The sequence below is a fragment of the Amia ocellicauda genome, chromosome 4 (assembly GCF_036373705.1).
Source record: "Amia ocellicauda isolate fAmiCal2 chromosome 4, fAmiCal2.hap1, whole genome shotgun sequence".
Taxonomy (NCBI): domain Eukaryota; kingdom Metazoa; phylum Chordata; class Actinopteri; order Amiiformes; family Amiidae; genus Amia; species Amia ocellicauda.
The window spans coordinates 22,649,021-22,668,814 of NC_089853.1; the positions used below are offsets into that span (position 1 = coordinate 22,649,021).

Sequence of the window (19,794 nt, forward strand, 5' to 3'; positions counted from 1 at the left end):
TTAAGTATGGGGAAAAAGTTTAATATATGAAAAAGTAATGTCTGTCCAATACATTATTTATTAATGGCAAAATCTGTTCCCTATGTAGAACTCCATAGTTACGAGAAACATGTCACCTCATACCACATTTCATGAGATCATCTGTGCCTACATATGTTTTATACAAAATCAATGAAAGCATTATTCGGATCATGGTTATTTCTAAATCTATTTTAATCTAATTGTGATATGTGTACTGTATTCATCATTAAGTAAACATTTTTGCCACTTAAATAGACTTTATTATTTACATATCAGTACATGCCATTGGACGGATTATGACAATTAGTCTCGTAATTGTTTTTAATCATGGTTTTCAAAACTCTTATTTGCATTGCCTTAAATTCGACCCCACATCTTCGCCCCCTTCAGATTGAAGCCCCAGCCATTTACCTTTTCATTCACTTATTATTGACTTGAGACATAAGAACTGTATTTGACATAGAAGATTATGTTTAAAAAATGCATATTCAATCAAATCCATATAGCAGGCCAACTCTTCATGATTGTAAGTCATTTAACTGTATAAGTGTATTTGATTAAATGGGGGACAAAACAAGGTGCAGGATAACACTAGTTGGTATAGAAGGTTTCTCTGATTTTAGCCTGTAAAGCGTCACAGGTTTTCTTGGCATCTCCCAGCAGCATTGCCGTGTTGGGCTTATAGAAAATGGGATTGTCAACAGCAGCATAGCCCACTCCCAGGGTACGCTTCATGACAATGACCTAAGGAGACAACCCAGTGGACATTTGATGTAAATTAAGACACTTACCCTTCATACTTTCATGTGTTTTAACTAGCATCAAAACTGCCAATCAAACCTCTTAACACTGAACAGTTTTGTGAAGGTGAAAAAGTACTACTGGTATTTGGTGTACCACTGGTATTTGGATAGGTTTATTAATACAAATATTACCTTTCCTTACTGTAAATAATCTAAACTTATTGTGCAGCATTTAAAATAATTAAAAACTTGATCTCAGATCGACAACAAGAAAACGCAGTCGTTGCTAAAGGATTCAAATTTCACACCTAAACTATTGTGTATTACGGAAAGGAATAAATGAACATGAAATCATTCTATTTCTATCCAGTAATGTTTTGGCATATTTAGAGGGACAATTGGGAATGCTATACCTGTTTTGATTTCCAGACTTCTAGTACTGGCATCCCTGCAATGATAGAGTTGGGATCTTCCTGTGCTGCAGAGTTTACTGTGTCATTCGCACCAATAACCAGCGTCAGGTCGGTTTCTGTAGGGACACATGCACAAAAAACCATGGATAATTTGCTATCCGATAAGGAAAATAATTCAATATCTTACTCAATGTCATAACCCTCCCCCCCTAAGAAAACCACACTCAATCACATAAGTTAAATTAAACCATATATTTAAAAATGCAAGAAGTTTCGAAGACTAAAGAGCTGGCAGTTATAAAGTAATTTTGTGCTTTACAATTGCATGTCTAAACACAATTACATAATCTTAAGCCAAAAAGTGAATTACCTCATAATGTTAAGTTCACTATTTTTTCACAAAATATATATCAGAAGTGAATTCATCAAGCCCTCCTAAACTGTATTATAGCTGATGATTTTCTTAGATACATTGCTGTGCAACTGTTAAAAGTTGACCTAAGGGCATTTTTCTATACAACCTTTAGGAATCAATATTTTTTAATCATACCCTGTATGAACTGTATGACTTTTTTCTGAATACATTCCTGTGTAAATAGAAATTCTGTTCTAATGCCATCAATCGGGAATCAATAGCCTCAGGGAAGAGGTTAAGAATGTAGTGTTGTGCACAGAAGTGGCACCACGGATCACTGGAGTTTTGTTCCAATCACTGACTGCCGTACACTCTGTAAACTTATAATGGCTTTGTTGTGTTTCCCTCCTGCCCCTTGACTGCAGATACACTAGCAGCAATAAAGCTATCCTAGCATGATGAATCTCAGGGAAGCTTGCTATATCCCTAGTTCCTTCTTGCATCTAGACTATGTAGCAAGAAGCCTGAAATAACTTTTCCACTAGTTTCACCTGGGAAGTCCTCATTAATCTCATCCATTTCCAGTACCACATCATAAGGAACTCCAGCCTCAGCAAGAAGCACATTGAGCTGCCCAGGCATGCGACCAGCAACCGGATGAATGCCAAACCTTGGACAGAAAAAAATATATAATAATGTTTTAGAACATTAATGATTGAAGATTAACTTATCAAGCCAGAAACTCAGAGCCTACCCTTTGAACTCCTGTGTTCTGGCAAGCACGGAATTCCCATGTAGCGTATTAGGGCCAGCTTCTATCACAAGACCAATTCCAGAGCTCCTGCCCTCTATTTGATCCTTACTGTTCCCTAAATAATGTCTGGGATATCTAGCATATGTAGTGTAGCTTAGCACCTTGTTTAAATAAAGAAATCTTATTATATGTTTAAACACTAAAGACAGATGTATTTTACCATTTTTATTTTTAAAGACGTAGCTCTTTAAAAAGACCAGTTACAAAATGTACATGCACTTTATTTTTTCTTCTTCTTTTCTGAATGAATCTAAAGCTTAGCTGTTTATTTCTGTTTTTCATACCATCAATTTATTTTACTTGTGTGTAATTGGATATTAAAGAAGGCTAATATTGTGTGCCAATAATGACAGAGAAGTGACATTAGTCCTTAAGAATGCACTACACATCCATCCCTGTAAACAGCAGTGAAACCACAGAGGATGGCAGTTGTCTTACCTGATGGTTTTGCCCTGTTCCCGCAGCATTTTAACCATGTCGGCAATGGGGTACTGAGCTTTGGCTGCACAGAGACCCCAGCCTGCAGAGAAACACAGAGAGATACACACTTGAGATACATTCACAAAGAGTTTGCCAACATCGTAGAACATTTTGTAAAAAGAGGTCTAAGGTATCTTGTGGTATGTAGCTCAATTAGCATGTTTCAGCAGGTCAGTTCCAACAGTGAGGAAATAAATCAGAAATAGTGGGAGGAATGCTCAACATTTATCTCTGACTACTGTATTGCCCTATTGTCCTACCCTTTCACTCTGTCTCTCATGTGAAGAAGTGATTGAGTGTGGCTCTGTGTGTGTGCGTGACTCCTCCCTGCTTCTCTGCTGTGATGCCCTACCTTGAAGAAATCTGGAGAGGTGACAGGGGTCATTATCCCTAGTTGGGGGTTCAGTAGATGAAATACTTAAGGATATCCCTTTGGGATGGAGAAACCTTCCAACTTCTGACCTTGAGGCAACTGTATCCTTCTGTTTCTCTGTTGCCCACTGTAATTGGTTTCTTGTGGTTAGCTAAGTGCTTCTTCGTGATAACAAAGTTGATCTTCAGGACTGCCCTTGTGGGTTTTCTCTGTTGACTCCTTCCACTCAGTAATTGATTCAACACTTTTGAACTGGCACTGCTATTTTCACTATTGTTACAAACAAGCGCAAGAAAAACAAACTTGAGCCATGTGTTTTGTGATGTGTCCTTTGGATCTCTTAACTGTTTCCACAGTAATGTTCGTTTTCTGCCATCGTTCAAACATTTTAACTTTCTCCTGGAGTAAGGGGGAGCAGTGCTAAAAACCCACTAATATAGGGTTCTTTAACCAACAGCAGTCAACAGAAAGCACTGCTGTGAACAATAGATGCATCAAATCAGTCTAACTGTATAAATAAACAATGACTTCTGTAAACACCCTGTTTGGCAGTCTACCATTTGTAATTTTAAGCATGAAACTATTTCTGATTTTTTTAATAGCATTTATTTCTTTTTGCATTTACAAAAAAGTTTGTCCTCATCAATGAGTTTAATAGAAAATTACTGCCATCTAGTGGTACATTGGGTATTTATATTATAAGAGCATTTCATTTCTGCACTTGTGGCAGCAGTGGAAACAGACAGTAAGCAGGCTATTGGGTTTTTATAGTGCATAATGTTAGAAGCATGGAACCTCTTGTAATTGCTTATTATTTGCTAGAATGTGCCAGAAGGAATTGCAATGGCTCAGGGAAATCTATGGCTTGTGTCCTCACCTGGTGTGATGATGATTGAGCTGGCCTCCTTGATCATTTCAATGGACTGGTCCACATTGACTTCCGTGTGGGTTCCCACAATCTCCATTGGCTTCCCTGTGCCAGTGGATGATGTTCCATATCCACCCAAAATCACGTTAAGGAGTGACCGATTCATGGCCTGTCAAAAAAATGTGGACGCTTTAGAAATATATATATATATATATATATATATATATATATATATATATATATATATATATATATATACACATATTTTTGGTTGTCATTGTTATGTTCAGTTAGTTCAGTCCATAAAGATACAATATATGTCACACAAATAATCCAACACAAAGTTTTCAAACATATTACACCGCAATATTTGATAGTGCTTACCACACACATTATGTAGGAGAGGATGGCACCAGAGGACCCAATCAGTGCCCCCACAATTGTCATCAGATTGTTGTCCAGCAGGAAGCCCTCAGCACACAGGGCCCAGCCAGAATAACTGTTGAGAACCGTAATGACCACAGGCATGTCAGCTCCTCCGATAGCTGCAGTCAGAGTCACGCCCTGAAGACAACACACAGCACTGGGGTTATTACACTAACACATTCCTCCAATGAAAAGGTTGTGGTTTTCTGGGTATCTTGCACACCAGAAAGATACCCCAACCCTAGATTACAACAAAATGTCAAGCTAGGCCCATAAAAATCTAGACCCAGTAGAGTCAGTAGAAGAGCAGTCCTAACCTTAACAAAAGCGTTCAGTTAATTGGGGACTCTAATCTTTAACATAGCCCAGACAAAAATATAACTCTAATTTCATCACTTCATTAAAATGCAGAATTGAGAGAAATTACGCAAAATAATTCTGTCAACTCTAAATGTATTCCTAATTTAATTTCAGCTTGGTCAAATTTTATCATTTTGGATTTTCCAATTTGATTTATCTTGATTTTTTTTCTTACCATGATGGTGGAGAGTCCTGAGACTCCAATCAGACAGCCCATGCCTGTGGTGTAACTGGGGTCAATCATGAAAGGCACTATGCCGCCCACTGAGGCTGCCAGCAGGCCAGCGTTGAGGTAGTGACGGCCTGGCAACATCAGGGGAGCCGAGTCCAGCACTCCTGAAAACAGCAGTGAAGCGCATTCTTCACACGGAACACTCACTCACAGGTACACTCTAGCATGGACCCCACATTGAACTGCCTGCTGGGACATTCTCTGAGCTGTACAATACACACAGTTTAATATGAATATGTGACTATAACTACATAAAAATTATGCCCCTGAAATTTAACTAATATTGACGGGGAGAACATATTAGTTTCAAAGGATTCCAATTTGGCAGGCAGCAAGGACAGGACAATCTGCTCTCCATTAGCAGAGCTCAAGTGAGGTCCACAGGTGGTGCTGTTTCACATCTCTCAGCAGTTTCCCTCCTCCTGCTTCTAATGTCAAAACTCATCCAAAAAACTGAAGGGGATATGACATTTGCTGGAATAGAAGCTTAAACTCTGCAGAAATAACGTGACAAGATGTGAGGATTGTATCTGAAACAGAGATGGTAACAAAAGCTCTCTGCCACGCTAGTGAGGAGCACCCAGCAGTTATGTTCTCAGTGATTTGTGTCCATGAAAAGATATATATACAGGAATATGTTTTTCACTGCTGTTTCTAATTTCCCATTATTGATGTTTCCAGGTCTTCATAGTCAGCTCTTTCCAGTTCATGTACATTCAATCTCAGTTTGCTAAAACACTACCTGCCAAAAAAGCCTGAGTGATTCTCAGAAGAACTTAACAACCCCAGAGGGAATTTAGGCCCAGTTTTAGACAGTTACAGCTCTCACTGTTCAGGTCCAGTAAGGTTGTCTGTCTACCAATTAAATGAACAAGGATAAATAATTTCAGTGTCAAAATTGTACAGTTTGCTTAACTCTGAAGAACTCAGTGCAGCGTAGAACATCACAAACATTTATCATGCTAGAAAAAAATAAATGATCCCTAATTCACCTGGCCTGTGTATGTGAAATATATGTCACGCTGGGTAAAAATAAATTAAAAGGACGAAACTGAACCTTGCAGCTTCCCGTAGGCCACCAGAGACCCACTGAAGGTCACACCCCCAATGTATGTTCCCAGGTACGCCACGGTTTTAACCACATTAGCTGCAGGGTGGGCATCCAAGTGAGGGTATTCAATCATGTACTCCGCAACGCAGGTGAGCACTGCCGCCAGGCCCACCAGACTGTGAAAAGCAGCAACCAGCTGGGGCAGGTCAGAGATCTCAATGCGCTTGGCAATGGTCAGACCTGCGGCAATGAAGAACAACAATTCCAATTAAAACAAAATCAAATTTGCTGGATCCTCATGATCGCCTGTGGAAAAAACTCACGAAAACACAACCGTTTGCACGTACATTAATTTCATGAAGGCTCCAAAGCTGTAAAAGATATTGATAAATATATGTTTTAATCCAATGAAGAATGTCTGTATCTAATTAGAGATAAGTACATTTGGGCATGAAAAGGAAAATGGCATAAAGAGTTCTAAGCACGCCACAAGGTATGCTGCTAAACAGAATTTGAGCTAATAAAGTGTAAGAAATTTTATTATGAAGCCTTATGATTATCAGATCAGATCAAATCTGCATGCACACTGTGATTCCTGCCAAATACACGAATTTGGGAGGGAATTAAATCCCCCTTAATCATATTTAAAACTAGTAACATTCTGACAAGACTGATGTGAAAAATGTATTTTTGCAATTACAACTAAGGAGTTTTGAAAAACTCCAACAGACCAAACACCAAATCAACTCTTTAAACATTTATAATGTTGTTTGTTTAGATTTAAGAGACCTAACACAGCCAAGGAATGCTGTTTAAAAAATGTTAAACAGCGAATAAGTTATCTCTGTCAGCTACAAAGAGCTTTTTTTATTAAAATGAACCCCTTGAACATGAAGTAGTGTACTACTTAGTAGACATGCACAGTTATTTCTTATGAGCATTGGACCAACAAAACTATTAAAATGCATTACACTGCAGGGAATTTTTAGTCATTTAATCAATCTGATTAACAAAAATGAAATCATTACAGATCTTGTCCAGACTGCAGATCATGTGTCCAGTTGAGAAACTGTGATGTGATACACAGAGAGGGAGATGATGTCATGGTGGAAGTACAAACCTATGGTGCCACCAGTTGCCATAGCCATTGACATCTGTGAGAGTAGCTCAGGGGAGGGCTTGAGGGCCCCCAGTGTAGCAGCGATGCCCCCGGCCACCCCAATCATTCCCAGGGCGTTCCCCAGTCTGGAGGTACTCTGAGCGGACAGGCCTGCCAGGGCCCCAACACAACACATCCCAGAGCCCAGGTACATCATCTGCAAACAGAAAAAACATCTCACAATGTCTCATTCAACACACAGCAGGGGGTATATTAGCATGGTTAGAAAGAAAGAAAGAATGAAACAAAGTAACATACAGAAATACAGCAGTGTTACAATTCCAATACCACAAATTCCGATAAGCTTTAGCTACCTGTTCAATACTGTATCCACTGGCAAGAGAAGCACCGTATCCACCAACAAATACAGCTCCAGGCAACACATACAAGTAGTTGTGTTCTGGGGGATCTGTTGGCCGTTTGAACATGTCCAGCATCCTCTGTGTGATCAGAAAGCCACCTGTGTACGCCATCAGAAAAGTAAAGAGACACCTGTTGGACATCTGTGTTCAGAGACAGAATCTCTGTGTTGCTCCAAAAACATTCCAACATGCAATACTGGGCATGATAACAAAGAAAAGGAAAGAAAAGGTCAACAAGAATCACGTCTCATGGTATTTCAGGGAGTTACACTGCCTTCTTTGAAACATGCCATCATTGGATCACTATAATCCTCTACAAGTCTCCACTGAAGAAGGCGCCTATCCGTTATGAATCTCCACTCCACAGAAGAAACCCGAGGCAGCTGAAGGTAAGCAATGTACCTGCAATGTTAATGGAGGAGACGAAGGCAGCGAGCAGTGCCAGGGACTCAGGGAGACTGGAGGGGGTGTAACTTCCACCCATCAGCACCAGACCCCCCACCGCCGTGAGACCTGCAGCAAGACAGGAGACTCAGAGCCACAAACAGGATCCCCTCCTCACATAGTCAACTCCCACTCTGACTCGTCGCAGTGGTTCTCCACACACCAGATTTTCCACACACACATCCCAGCCATTAAATCTGATTAATGGATTGATTTTCATAAAGTAAAGAAAAACACATAATCAGTCAAAAAAGGAACATCTGATTATTTATTCTTCAAGGGAAGCTCTTACAGTAGTTTCCAGTGTTCCTAACCGATATACTACTATACTATACACTCACCTAAAGGATTATTAGGAACACCTGTTCAATTTCTCATTAATGCAATTATCTAACCAACCAATCACATGGCAGTTGCTTCAATGCATTTAGGGGTGTGGTCCTGGTCAAGACAATCTCCTGAACTCCAAACTGAATGTCTGAATGGGAAAGAAAGGTGATTTAAGCAATTTTTAGCGTGGCATGGTTGTTGGTGCCAGATGGGCTGGTCTGAGTATTTCACAATCTGCTCAGTTACTGGGATTTTCACGCACAACCATTTCTAGGGTTTACAAAGAATGGGGTGAAAAGGGAAAAACATCCAGTATGCGGCAGTCCTGTGGGCGAAAATGCCTTGTTGATGCTAGAGGTCAGAGGAGAATGGGCCGACTGATTCAAGCTGATAGAAGAGCAACTTTGACTGAAATAACCACTCGTTACAACCGAGGTATGCAGCAAAGCATTTGTGAAGCCACAACACGTACAACCTTGAGGCGGATGGGCTACAACAGCAGAAGACCCCACCGGGTACCACTCATCTCCACTACAAATAGGAAAAAGAGGCTACAATTTGCACAAGCTCACCAAAATTGGACAGTTGAAGACTGGAAAAATGTTGCCTGGTCTGATGAGTCTCGATTTCTGTTGAGACATTCAGATGGTAGAGTCAGAATTTGGCGTAAACAGAATGAGAACATGGATCCATCATGCCTTGTTACCACTGTGCAGGCTGGTGGTGGTGGTGTAATGGTGTGGGGGATGTTTTCTTGGCACACTTTAGGCCCCTTAGTGGCAATTGGGCATCGTTTAAATGACACGGCTTACCTGAGCATTGTTTCTGACCATGTCCATCCCTTTATGACCACCATGTACACATCCTCTGATGGCTACTTCCAGCAGGATAATGCACCATGTCACAAAGGTCGAATCATTTCAAATTGGTTTCTTGAACATGACAATGAGTTCACTGTACTAAACTGGCCCCCACAGTCACCAGATCTCAACCCAATAGAGCATCTTTGGGATGTGGTGGAACGGGAGCTTCGTGCCCTGGATGTGCATCCCACAAATCTCCATCAACTGCAAGATGCTATCCTATCAATATGGGCCAACATTTCTAAGGAATGCTTTCAGCACCTTGTTGAATCAATGCCACGTAGAATTAAGGCAGTTCTGAAGGCGAAAGGGGGTGAAACACAGTATTAGTATGGTGTTCCTAATAATCCTTTAGGTGAGTGTATATCAATGCTGAACTCAAGACATATGACAACGGAATTTAAGAAGCGTGTTTAACTCACCATTGACTAATATTCCCCCCTTGATTTGCTGGTACTTAGTTTCCGCAGGGAGATTTGAAACTGACAAGCAAATAGAAATGGCAATCACCTGAAATAGCATTTGTGACTGACATCAGTGGAGAATGTAAGGCTGGTGTGACTCCCCAGACCGTGTGGTATCCAACGATTCCAGCCAACCCAAAGGTGGTAACCATCTGGGTGAAGGCCGCGTTGGGAGAAATGATGCCCAGGCCCAGGACTCCGGAGAGACCTAGAGCACGAGACAAAACCATCACATCCCATCTCTAGATACTTCAGTACTCTGCTGGTGACCAACTACAGGAGTATTAGAGGAAATTCTTTATATCCAGTTGATGTTCAAAATTATCAGTGTGTGGAGATTCCAAAATGTGTTTTTTATTATTACAGTTACATAACGGTAGAAAATCACAGTGATTCCTAATTTTACTGAAGTAGTCCTAAGGAAAATACTCTGACATTAGCCAGAAATGCAGGTTAACCTACTTTTATGGTTTTGCATGAAGGTACTCAGAGTCAGAGCAAGGCATCTCACCTGCTGTGTAGACACTGGCGGAGTTAACTGTTTTCCTGAAGGGGGAGACCTCTGCCTGTTTCTCTGCCTCTAATTCTGCCAACGACTTGTGTTTAGCAGGGGGAGGTGGGGGGACGGTTTTTGGTAAAGGAGCTGGGAAAAGGTTCTTGCCTTCCTGAGAGTGCAAGTGAATAAGGAACCAAGGTCAATAAACACTCTCCAGTCCAGTAATACATTACAACACAATTGAAAAAATGAATTTGTGAATTTGTTTCCTATTCTAAAACTGTAGTCATGACATTTGTAACAGCTTCAAGAATTAGTATTTTTGTTATAATTTAACCATTTCAAAACAAATGCCAATTATGTTCATGTTCTCAATATTCTGAGAGAAGCATATCTTCATGTAATAATGTTTGATGAACTTTGTAATTTTGAAAAAAGCTGGTTTAATTGAACTTAATTGAATCGATTAAGTTCCCCGGATGGGAGTTCACTTCCCCCCGTTGTCATGGCCCTTACTGTGTGATTGACATGGTGACATTGATAAAATATAACAATAGCTAATTGTAAACATTGTGGGGAGAAAAAACACAAAACCATATATTTTATGTGCCTTCAATACTTGGCCTTTTGCAGTGAAAACTATTTCTAGCACACAGAATGGTTTGGGCCATTCTATGAGTTTAATTTATCCAAATCAGCAAAACATTCCACTTCATTTTAAGAAAAAGGACAGCTACATGTGCTGAAGAAAGCAGCTTCAAGGACAAATAAAATACAAATAAAAACATACTGCCTGCAACTTACTTGCATTACCATGGTGCCCCGAATAACATGGTCAACTGTTCCATAATCAAACTCCTCTTTAGGCTCAAAATAGAAATATTCCTTATCAGGACTTATGGCTTTAAGCAGCTTCAACACATTGTTAGAATACAGAGTACTGGACTGACTGGGCATTCTGCTGGGCAGGTCAGTGTATCCAATGTGTGTAACTCCCTATAAAAAGAATAACATAACAAAAAATCACATTTTATAGATAAAGGCATAGTCAGAACTTTGTTTTTCATGTTCCATTTTATTATTGTTTGCTTGCACTTCAGAACAAAGAATAAACCCAATTAAATAATGTCTGTGTCTTCCAGACCCCAGACACCTAGTGATTGTATAACTCTCACCTTGTGGACATACAGCTCTCCTGGCCTGGTGGTCTCTATATTCCCCCCAGCCTCAGCAGCAAGATCCACCACCACTGAACCATCCTTCATGGACTCCACCATGTCTGTCTTTATGAGGATGGGAGCTGTCTTTCCTGGGTGGAAAAGCAAGGTGGGTAGCATAGCGCAGGTGAGGAAACAGTAGCCCTGACATATACAAACTAAAGTGAGAGGAGTGTATCTACACAAAAGCGTGTACAGCGCAGAGACGAAGAGGAAGATCGTTCACCTGGAATGAGTGCAGTGCTGACGAGGATATCCACTTCCTTGCACTGCTTAGCAAACAGGGCCATCTCTGCCTCTATAAACTCCTTAGACATCTCTTTAGCGTAGCCCCCCACGCCCTCCCCATGCTCTGCCACATCCACCTCTAGTGGCTCCACACCAAAAGACTTGAACTGCTCCAGAGCTGCAGGCCTGCGGAGGGAGCAGGGGGTACAGTGACAACAACACACCATAACGAGACTGACGAAACAGCTTACAAATTAAATTACCTTTCGCATACAAGGGTAAGTGGCATAAACAAGTGTCTACCTTGTGTCAAATCCTCTGACAATGGCTCCCATGGATTTGGCAGTCCCTGCAGCAGCAAGTCCAGCCACACCTCCCCCGATTATGAGAACCTAACAGGGGAAAACTCTGTATCATCATCGCACACAGAGGAATACACCCAATATGCGCTCCATAAGCACTTCCATAAGCAAACGATTCACAGGTAACATGCTAATTTTCCTTACTGGTGACACTGCTTTAAGAATATATCAAAAGCAAGAGAAAACCTCATTTAAAACACTGCTATGTTATGAATTGACTTATTTATTTTGGATGTACTCTGGAAAATAACTGATGTAAAGCACAAATCTGGGCTGTAAAGGATCTTATTCAATTTGGATTATGTCTATCAGGAACATTCTTTCACTTTACGGCTCCCCCATTCAAATAAATGTTCTCTGATCTTACATCTGATCAGTCCTTTCAATAGAAGGCACTGTAGGAATTGTGTTCAATTTCCTTGTGCAATTATGTCTCGCCATCCACACATATTTGTAGATAATTTTTTCACAGCCCAGCAAAGTTCTTCAAAGCGTCACATATCAGATCAGAGATAAAATGTGATAAGTTCATTGGACGGAGATTTGTGTACCTTGGCTGGAGGCACTTTCCCAGCCGCTGTAATTTGGCCAGTGAAAAATCGTCCAAAATGATTGGCTGCCAGTACAACGGCCTTGTACCTGAATGACAAGGACACAATGCACAATGTTTCATTTCCTCACTGGTAAGTAACTTCCATATGAATCTATCGACAGAGTTTCAAACTTTAACTGCCAGAAATTTTGACAACATCAGAGAACATAATCAATGAAGATGATTAACTTTTCATATTTTGTCTGTTTTTGTACTGGAGGCAAAAAGACAAGCCATATTTTAAGTAAGATTACTAATAGTATTATTATTGTTTGGCATGTCTTACAAACACAAGGAAAATATTAAATAATGTGGTTGTGTGTGTAAATATATATTCTATTCCAATAGGAGAGAAGATTTCTAGAAAACACAACATTCAGTTTTACTGTTGAGCCTTTCTGAATAATTTCTCTCTGACATCACAAACCTCTTACTAGTTGCCAACCTTGTTCTGTGTACATTAGCAGATAGGATGCTGATTAATGTCAAGGCGTGTCCTCTGCAGTACTTTAAGAATAAGTATTAGCCTACTGTATTTACTTCAGTTTTCTGGAGAGAATTTGGTCTCTTAGGTCTCTTACCCTGCTATGTTAGCCATGGAGCTCAACGCATCGTACCCCTGAGCTATGGTGACTCTAGGGACCTGGTCCATCGCGAGGACAGTGGCCTTCTGCTTGGAGAGCTTGTCCATAAGGTCAGGGTTTTGAGCTGGGTAGATAAAGCTCACTAGGGTGGCTTTTGGTTTCAGCAGTTCAGCTTCATGTGTTCCCAATGCATTATTAAATGTCGGTGCTCTTACCTGGAAAAAGCAAACTAAGTGAATTATTTAAGGAATATATATATATGTACTGTATATATTGTAATATTATTTTATTATTATTATTATTATTATTATTATTATTATTATTATTATTATTATTATCATCAACATGCTTTTGTATTTATAATTGTGGCTGTGGCATTAGGAATCAGGTTTTGCAGATGCATGGAATATTTTACAGTTAAATGTATTTTGGTCTGACTTATTATTTTGCCAGAGGCCACAGATAAATTCAATTCTCTCCCAGCTGTAATTCCCAGCTGCCATTTGGATGGTTTCTCTTCTTCAGAAAACAAAACAACAACAAAGCAAAACAAGACACAATGCAGGCATTCCTTGATCAGTTCTTCATTCATTAATCATTTTCTTTCACACACAGTCACATACTTGCCTTCAGAACCAGGTCTGAGCCAAACACAGATTTTGTGTCTGCTATCTTGGCACCCGCTTCTTTGTATTGGTCATCTGAGAACTTGGCCTCATCTCCGGCCCCCCTCTCCACCTGCACAGCGAAGCCCTGCTTAACCAGAGCCTGGACACCAGCTGGGGACAACGCCACCCTCTTCTCGTTCTTTGCAATCTCCTTCGGGACACCGACAAGGACATCTTTGTAGAGAACCCCTATTGCAGAAACACAGTTTGGTTATTTACATTCACAGTCAGAATGTATATTTGTTATGCTTGTTATGGCTATCAGATCAAGGATGTACCATTAACGTGTTTTCATTTTTGTGTTAATACTTTCCTCTCAACACTTAGGCCCATATTTGAATCAAGTCACAACTGCAACCCACCAGCCAAGTGCAAATATCAAAGCCAGTACAAGTTGAAGGGTTACTTTTGGGGGAAAGAAAGAGGCCAGAGACATGTCCATCCAGTATTATGTTTATAATATGATAAGTGAGAGCTTTGACATTTTTAGTTAACATGAGTCTAAACTTACTGGATGTTATCTGATACATTTATAACCAATTTTGCAACATGAAATAAATGAAAGACATAGACAATCCTCTACTAAATAATACAAAACTGAACATATTTTAAAAAAAAAACAATGCTATCCTGAGAACACAAATTTGATTATTTTTATTTTCTTTTAAAAGATCCAACATAGTTTATGTCATCCAATAGAGAAGAGCCCAAGTAAATCCCAAGTAAATTTGATGGTCTCAGATTTTTACAAACATGTCTCTGTTTTGCAACCTGTTCAAATGAGCCCCAGCACAAGCAAAGAAAGAGTCCAAAACAGATGATACTTCAACTAATGCAATCAGGATTTTATAGCCCCCTGCCAGCTACGGTTGAAATTTTCCAGGGAGACTCCAGTTTCACATATCTCTCCTTAATTGGCATGGTGACTTCTAAGTGCAGTAAGACATTATTAGCAGCTGCTGGGCATTCTGCCAACCTCACATCCCTGCAAGGCCCCGCATGGCCTGTCTGCCTGTCTGAGAACCTCTGAAGGAACACTTACACACTAATACACAGAATAATCAAATAAAGAAATCAATAAGTGAATTAAAATGGATTAAAAGTAGCCGTGCCTCAAACCTGGGCTGTGGAATTACAGGGACGTCACCTGTGTGGTTAGTTGTCCCAGGGAGCTGAACTAAGAGAGTGACTTCACCTTTAAGTGACCTCTCCTACAATTAAACAGAGCCCACTTCACCAGTTTCACGAACCGCTTTCTCACCACTGCTTTAGTTAACGGCACTCCTCACCTCCTCCACCTGCTTGACTTTAATTTCCTGTCCTGTCTACAAATACTCCTGACCTTCTGTCTCTAAAAACATCAACAATAGCAGCAATCAAAAGATCCTTAGATGAACTGGCTTGAGCGTGCCTGTTACTGCTTGGCAGTGCAGCAAAAACAAACAAGCACTAATGGAACGGAATCACACACACGCATATGCATGGAAAGGTTAGGACATATCCAGCTGCAGAAACCTGAATGAACTTTAAATCCTTTATCGTACCTTTAGATGTCTGTTGGTTCCATAAGATGCGAAATGTCCTAAAATATCTTTTCCCAGATGTCTTTTGCAGCACTCCTTGGTGGAGCAAGGGCACAGAGCAATTGGTGACACCGCGTAGGAGACAAGCCATGACTCCCAAGACAGCCTGTTGCTCTTAGTCCAGGTGTCCTGAAAGAAGAGGTAGAAAATGATGGCAAAAACGGCTCTCAGATGTGATCACGCATCTTCCCTGTACAAACCTTTGCACCAGCTACCTACACACCAGCGGCTCCCAGGCCCAGGGACAGCAGTGTGACTATGCAGGGCCTCAGGACACAGGACACGGCAGTTTGCCACAGATACGCGAGACCTGGAAATGTGACGGCTGCACAGGACTCTATGCCAAGTACCATCTGACTGCTGGGACAGGAACATTGAGATCAAGCTGACAACACTAAAAAAAAAAACTATAAAAATAAACCCTCATATTTCCTTATATTTTGCCCCAGTACACAAGGTAACCTGTCAGCAGCACTCATAGTCAGAAACAAAAAGTGCACATGTAGGAGTAATAATGAGTTTCCTTATTGAAATGCATGATAAAAGATGTGATTCTTATCTGGATAGTTGACAGTCTTGCTTTCTGAAGCCTACAACAAAATGTGAACCAGATCTTAAGCATTATATATCTCCCCAGATGTGGGAAAAATATTAATATTTTCAACTACCTCAGTTACAGATGACTGTTATGGAAGAATAAATCAGCAGTACAATATTCCTCAATAAACCATGAATAATGGAAATGAAAGTACAGTAATTAACTGGTTTTAAAAATACAGATTTGTGCCACATCTAAGAATGATCATGTATTTTGCTTGTATAGGCCTATCCACATGCATGGATTATTACAATGACATTTTTAAAACTCGGATACCTTTTTAAAATACCTAAACCTGATTTTGTATTGTTTCATATGGGATAATTTACCACAGAATGTATATTTTAAAAGGAGCTTTGCATATAACCAATTTCTCTTTTTTCGAAGTAATGTATTGGTACTATAGTTTTATCATTGCAGTAGCTTCCCAAATAGTATAGAATAAAGATCTGTTAGATACGTTCATACAGAATATATTCAGATGTATTATTTGTGTACTGTGATTAGCATATTATATTGCTAATAATAATCATCATCATCATTTCCCAACTCCCACAACATACACAACAGAAGATTGAATACAAAATCCGATCTCTAACCGACTGCAGAGTGCCCTGAGATTAGTTTCTTAAAGTAAATTGATTCAAGCTTGCTGGAGATTTTGACAGGCTAATCCAGAGACAGACAGACAGAGAGAAACACTTCTAAAAATGTCACTGACCTGGGTCTTGCGCCTCGACACCCAATTCAAATTGTTCTTAGGGGAACAAGTTAGCTTTTACATAATTTTATGGGAACCATGACCTTCACGTTGCCACCTCGGGAGTTTCAATAGTACAGCTTTAGTTTATCTGCTATAAATAGGGGATCATGTGACGCGAAGGACATCTAATGCTTAGGAAAACTGGCACAGGTTTGCCTGAGGACGCGGCCCGGGCTTGGCAGCGCTAAAACTTTTACAACAACATTGTTGTCGTGAATAATTAAAAAACAAAGAGTAGTGTTACTAAACTGTTATTGTTTTACGCAATATATATATATATATATATATATATATATATATATATATATATATATATATATATGATATTCTTTACCGCTGTTGTTAAACACATTTTTCATGTATATTTTTAGGCTATACATCGCAGTGTTGCGTAAAACACTGCGGGCAGCGGAGGTCTCTTTCGCTATGGATTAGTTTAAATGTGCACTTGTTCAGAAATCAGTTGTTTAGTCACTAACAGTACACTACAGATATGAAGTCTCAGATGCCATCTTCTGGTTACTCAGGGGCCTACAGTAAATCAAGTTACATTTGTTTCTATTATAGTATATATATATATATATATATATATATATATATATATATATATATATATATATATATATATATATATATATTTTTTTTTTTTAAACTTAAATATAAATTAAAAAGCCTGTAGTCAGATAATAAAGCAATATACCATTATAATATAGAAGGTAAGTATAATGATCACTGATGTATAAGTAAATCCAGAGACTGATTTGACAAGATCAAGCACTGGGTGAAAAGTACATCATTGGGAAAGCTTGCCTAAAGATATTCTGGGGACATGGATTATATTTAAAAAACGTTTAATTATGTAATATAATATCTGATTAATTTATCTGTTTACTTTATTTACTTAAAAAATATTCTTAGCAATAATAAATACAAAATATTTCGTTGCATATCACTGTTATGATTTCTAGTGTTTTCTCTTATCGATCTACAAAAATGTTAGTATGTGATATTTTAACAATGGATATGTGATAACGTAAGAAGGGACAATGTCAAAACAGTTCCATGTGGGAACCAATGAAAAATATTAAACATTTTTCAGCATTGGATTAATAGGTAGTGCAGGGGAAAAAATCCAACACCCACATTGCTTGTAAACAATATATTTTGTTGTAAAACATAGATTTTGAAGAAATAAATAAGGCAAAAGTATATACAGATCATTTCTTCTATGCATATAAAACAGAGGGGTATCTAATTTCTATATAAAAAGCATGCAGTTATATATACAGTTAATAGTGACATTTCTTAATGTGGAGACAGAAATTTACAAATGAGAATGACAGCAGATGATATATAGAGCAGTTTATATAAAATATTTGTGCACATTCCTAAATAACATTACTAATAAATGATATGTTGCATGTAAGTTAACTTTTAAATATATATATACACTCACCTAAAGGATTATTAGGAACACCATACTAATACTGTGTTTGACCCCCTTTCGCCTTCAGAACTGCCTTAATTCTACGTGGCATTGATTCAACAAGGTGCTGAAAGCATTCTTTAGAAATGTTGGCCCATATTGATAGGATAACATCTTGCAGTTGATGGAGATTTGTGGGATGCACATCCAGGGCACGAAGCTCCCGTTCCACCACATCCCAAAGATGCTCTATTGGGTTGAGATCTGGTGACTGTGGGGGCCAGTTTAGTACAGAGAACTCATTGTCATGTTCAAGAAACCAATTTGAAATAATTCAACCTTTGTGACATGGTGCATTATCCTGCTGGAAGTAGCCATCAGAGGATGGGTACATGGTGGTCATAAGGGGATGGACATGGTCAGAAACAATGCTCAGGTAGGCCGTGGCATTTAAACAATGCCCAGTTGGCACTAAGGGGCCTAAAGTGTGCCAAGAAAACATCCCCCACACCATTACACCACCACCACCAGCCTGCACAGTGGTAACAAGGCATGATGGATCCATGTTCTCATTCTGTTTAATTCTGACTCTACCATCTGAATGAAATCGAGACTCATCAGACCAGGCAACATTTTTCCAGTCTTCAATTGTCCAATTTTGGTGAGCTTGTGCAAATTGTAGCCTCTTTTTCCTATTTGTAGTGGAGATGAGTGGTACCCGGTGGGGTCTTCTGCTGTTGTAGCCCATCCGCCTTAAGGTTGTACGTGTTGTGGCTTCACAAATGCTTTGCTGCATACCTCGGTTGTAACGAGTGGTTATTTCAGTCAAAGTTGCTCTTCTATCAGCTTGAATCAGTCAGCCCATTCTCCTCTGACCTCTAGCATCAACAAGGCATTTTCGCCCACAGGACTGCCGCATACTGGATGTTTTTCCCTTTTCACACCATTCTTTGTAAACCCTAGAAATGGTTGTGCTTGAAAATCCCAGTAACTGAGCAGATTGTGAAATACTCAGACCGGCCCGTCTGGCACCAACAACCATGCCACCCTCAAAATTGCTTAAATCACCTTTCTTTCCCATTCAGACATTCAGTTTGGAGTTCAGGAGATTGTCTTGACCAGGACCACACCCCTAAATGCATTGAAGCAGCTGCCATGTGATTGGTTGGTTAGATAATTGCATTAATGAGAAATTGAACAGGTGTTCCTAATAATCCTTTAGGTGAGTGTACATACAGTATACAATTAAAAAGGCTCATATTCGAGCATGTAAAAAAACCAATTTCTCTTAAAAAAGTGAACATACCTAATGAGGTAATACATATTTAGCATATACAATTTAGAAAGCAGACCTTCAATCTATTCTTGCTATTGACAGGCAATATCTGACTGATGGACATCTGCTGTAAGAGAACGCCAAACAAACTGGCGAAATGAGGAAGACCATCAGCCAGGTCTGTGTTACAGGTATTTGGATAAACAAAAAAAAAATGCTTCCTTACTGAACAAAAACTAAAAG

At 39.4% G+C, this 19,794-nt stretch overlaps 1 protein-coding gene across 3 annotated transcripts; it reads right to left on the minus strand.

Moving 5' to 3' along the window:
• Positions 1-16,920, minus strand: nnt2 (nicotinamide nucleotide transhydrogenase 2). Of its 3 annotated transcripts, none has more exons than XM_066701411.1 (22): positions 16,808-16,920; positions 15,450-15,617; positions 13,865-14,094; positions 13,235-13,452; positions 12,613-12,700; positions 12,003-12,091; positions 11,698-11,885; positions 11,430-11,563; positions 11,059-11,250; positions 10,270-10,423; positions 9,805-9,966; positions 8,060-8,170; positions 7,610-7,755; positions 7,257-7,452; positions 6,143-6,376; positions 5,029-5,189; positions 4,452-4,631; positions 4,077-4,236; positions 2,785-2,866; positions 2,084-2,202; positions 1,178-1,293; positions 1-765 (listed from the first exon to the last, which is right to left on the minus strand). In XM_066701411.1, exons 2-22 carry the CDS (start codon positions 15,577-15,579, stop codon positions 613-615), a joined length of 3,243 nt encoding a protein of 1,080 aa, XP_066557508.1. In that variant the 5' UTR covers positions 15,580-15,617; positions 16,808-16,920; the 3' UTR covers positions 1-612. The 3 variants fall into 3 exon arrangements, with proteins under 3 accessions (XP_066557508.1, XP_066557510.1, XP_066557509.1); XM_066701413.1 differs by lacking the exon at positions 16,808-16,920 and adding an exon at positions 15,712-15,848; XM_066701412.1 differs by lacking the exon at positions 16,808-16,920 and adding an exon at positions 15,689-15,848.
• Between the last annotated feature and the right edge of the window lie 2,874 nt (positions 16,921-19,794).

Coding starts and splice junctions, on each gene's coding strand:
- nnt2 (XM_066701411.1), bottom strand. CDS start 15,579: ATGGCTTGTCTCCTACGCGGTGTCACCAATTGCTCTGTGCCCTTGCTC. Junction 11,564..11,697: donor CAGCACTGCACTCATTCCAG/GTGAACGATCTT, acceptor TTTTCCACCCAG/GAAAGACAGCTCCCATCCTC. Junction 9,967..10,269: donor CGCCAGTGTCTACACAGCAG/GTGAGATGCCTT, acceptor CTCGTGCTCTAG/GTCTCTCCGGAGTCCTGGGC.